This window comes from Micropterus dolomieu, linkage group LG02, assembly GCF_021292245.1.
Source record: "Micropterus dolomieu isolate WLL.071019.BEF.003 ecotype Adirondacks linkage group LG02, ASM2129224v1, whole genome shotgun sequence".
Lineage (NCBI taxonomy): Eukaryota > Metazoa > Chordata > Actinopteri > Centrarchiformes > Centrarchidae > Micropterus > Micropterus dolomieu.
Window position 1 is genome coordinate 32730324 of NC_060151.1, and position 3473 is coordinate 32733796.

Below are 3473 nucleotides of genomic sequence, written 5' to 3' on the forward strand. Positions count from 1 at the left end.
TCTCCCTCTCTCTCTCTCTCCCCTCTCTCTCTCTCTCTCTCTCTCTCCCCTCTCTGTCTCTCTCGCTCTCTCCCTCTCTCTCTCTCTCTCGGCCGCCCACCCTGAGTCATGGTTCTGCTCGAGGTTTCTGCCTCTTAAAGGAAGTTTTTCCTTGCCTCTGTCTCCTAGTGCTGCTCTTGGTGGGAACTGTTGGGCTTCTGTAAATATCATCACAGAGTTCGGTCTAGACCTGCTCTTTATGAAAAGTGCTGTGAGATAACTGTTGTTGTGATTTGGTGCTATATAAATAAAATTTAATTGAACTGAATTGAATTAAACACAACTTTAGAAATACCAATGTGTGTGTGTGTGTGTGTGTGTGTCTCATACTCACCTGTGCAGTAGCGTGTGTCTGTCCGTGCAACAAAGCATCTTGGGTAGGGTTGAGGAGGCTGATACTGACAGCAATGAAGATCGGACTCAATTTATCCAGAACCTCCTCTTCAGACTGCACACACACACACACACACACACAGGTGTGACTCTTGCTGTTTCTCAGTCTGCGTTCTTGTCTGTACTTTTGTTTTTGTGTTCTTGTGTTCTTGTGAAACGTCATCAGTCGCAGCCAAAGTACTGTTCCAATCCAAAGTCCACATCTAGCAAAGTACAGTCAAATACCCGGATGTGTGCTTGCTCCGCCCGTTTTACCTAGCCTGCATCGGATGTGACTTGTGTGGACTTCGGATCGCCAGATATCCCGGGATGTATTTGGCCGCCAAAAAGCGGAAATGTCGGACGAGGAAACTCACAACTGTTCCTTATAATACTGCCGTTATAGGAGTTTTAAGAGTTTTATAGTTGTTTAAACTACAAATATAGACTCAGACAGAGGTGATTTAAAATATTGCTACGACGTTTTTGGAGATGTGAGGTCCCGCCCACTACCGGGTCCGGCCGTCATCAAGTCTACTGCTGTTCCAATTGCTGAATGACGGACTGCGTGCTCCTGTTCCTGGGCGTTTGTACTCCCGAACCGAACTTGCCAAGTACGAGCTTTAAAGTACGAAAGTACAAACTTGGCGAACACTGTACTGAGAAACAGCCTCTGTTTGTTTGTTTGTTTTTCTTCTTCATGTGATTTTTTCCTGTCACTCACCCTCAGGTAGGCCGTCTGATTAATGCAGGCCACGCCCACCTCCCTCTGAACCATCAGATTCATCATCTCCTGCGGCTGATTGGTCAGCAGCATTAGAGTCCGTCTTGCTATTGGTTGCTTCATCCTATCCAGCTGTAGCTCCACCCCCAGTGCTGCCTCAGCCAATCAGCAGGCAGACAGAAAGAACGAGCTGAGTATGGGTAAGACTTTATATACATGACTAAAACCGTGTGAGGAGCTGTTTACCTGTCTCAGGTGGGATCCTGTGACCAGACACGTAGACACACATCTGGACCACAAAACTGGAGAAAGTGAGAACATTTTACTGAAGAGCTTATTTCATGAAAACATTTCAGTCACTGTTCATCCAGAACATTTTCATCAGTATTCCTCAGATGGACTCTGGAACTGCTGCAAGGACCCCCTTAAAAATTCATGAAGAACCCCAGCAGCTGTAAAAGAATCTTTAAAAGCCAGAAAAGAACCCAGAAATCTTAGATTCCTGTCAACCAACAGGGCTTCAAGGGCTCATTGAAATCCCTTTATTAAATACTTCAACAGAGAGGATCCCCTGAATAAAACTTGCATTAATTAATTCATTATAGTGTGGGATAAAATAACTCATCCTGCCCGCTGCTTGTCACTGACTGAATTTAATTGAAGGGTTCTGGTGTCAAGAGCTTGTCAGACATTTCTACGACCTCCTTTGCCTAAAACGACGTAAAGTACAAAACAAGCCAAAAGAAGGAAGAGAGAGAAAAAGAAAGCTCTGAAAGTGTCGTGTGGTGGGAGGAGCTTAGCAGTGTGATACAAGCAGAGAGAGAGACGGTTTAAGTACATCAGGATCCCAAAACTCCCCCTGGGACCCTGACAAGAGGCCATCTGATGAATCTTTGGCATCCCTTCAAGGAATGCTGGAAACTCCTAAAATACCCCAAGTGATCTGTCAGTGATCCTGGAACCCAATATTGGACATCTGGAATCTCGTTGACCAAGATCCATGCTGAACAAGCCAAACCCCTTTAACAAACCCTGGAACCCTGGAACTAGGACACCAGGATCCTCATGACGAAACCCAGGGCCCACTGCACAAGCATAAGGTCTGACAGTGGGCTCTGAGGATTCATCATCATCCCGGTACCCAACAGCAGTCAGGATACTGTTGGCTAGCACCTGGAGGACTGTGCGACCCTCCAAGGAGACGCCTCCCCAGACACGCTCTGTCAGCTCTGAGCTAAATAACACGTGTGGTCCTCTATTTGTCCAAATTTCACCTCTCTTCTTATTTCTAACTGCTGCTACTGCTGCTACTGCTACTGTTGCTACTACTGCTACTGCTGCTACTGCTACTGCTACTGCTGCTACTACTGCTACTACTGCTACTGCTACTACTGCTGCTACTGCTACTGTTGCTACTACTGCTACTGCTGCTACTGCTACTGCTACTGCTGCTACTACTGCTACTGCTACTACTGCTACTACTGCTACTGCTACTGCTACTGTTGCTACTACTGCTACTGCTGCTACTGCTACTGCTACTGCTGCTACTACTGCTGCTACTGCTACTGTTGCTACTACTGCTACTGCTGCTACTGCTACTGCTACTGCTGCTACTACTGCTACTACTGCTACTGCTACTACTGCTGCTACTGCTACTGTTGCTACTACTGCTACTGCTGCTACTGCTACTGCTACTGCTGCTACTACTGCTACTGCTACTACTGCTACTACTGCTACTGCTACTGCTACTGTTGCTACTACTGCTACTGCTGCTACTGCTACTGCTACTGCTGCTACTACTGCTGCTACTGCTACTGTTGCTACTACTGCTACTGCTGCTACTGCTACTGCTACTGCTGCTACTACTGCTACTACTGCTACTGCTACTACTGCTGCTACTGCTACTGTTGCTACTACTGCTACTGCTGCTACTGCTACTGCTACTGCTGCTACTACTGCTACTGCTACTACTGCTACTACTGCTACTGCTACTGCTACTGTTGCTACTACTGCTACTGCTGCTACTGCTACTGCTACTGCTGCTACTACTGCTGCTACTGCTACTGTTGCTACTACTGCTACTGCTGCTACTGCTACTGCTACTGCTGCTACTACTGCTACTACTGCTACTGCTACTACTGCTGCTACTGCTACTGTTGCTACTACTACTGCTACTACTACTGCTGCTGCTGCTACTACTACTGCTACTACTGCTACTACTGCTACTACTACTGCTGCTGCTGCTACTGCTACTGCTGCTACTATTGCTGCTGCTACTTCTACTACTACTGCTGCTACTACTACTGCTGCTGCTACTACTACTGCTACTACTGCTACT

General features: G+C 46.9%; 1 protein-coding gene across 2 annotated transcripts in view; it reads right to left on the reverse strand.

Annotated features, from left to right (window-relative positions):
- Positions 1 to 3473, reverse strand: part of itga2b (integrin, alpha 2b) — a gene marked incomplete in the record, with an annotated part of 42643 nt that overhangs the window by 22968 nt on the left and 16202 nt on the right. For both annotated transcript variants that reach the window (XR_006823936.1, XM_046042461.1), the window contains 3 exon segments: positions 374 to 487; positions 1136 to 1287; positions 1382 to 1437. Coding sequence is in view for 1 of the 2 variants with exons in the window: in XM_046042461.1 (XP_045898417.1) it covers positions 374 to 487; positions 1136 to 1287; positions 1382 to 1437 (322 nt within the window).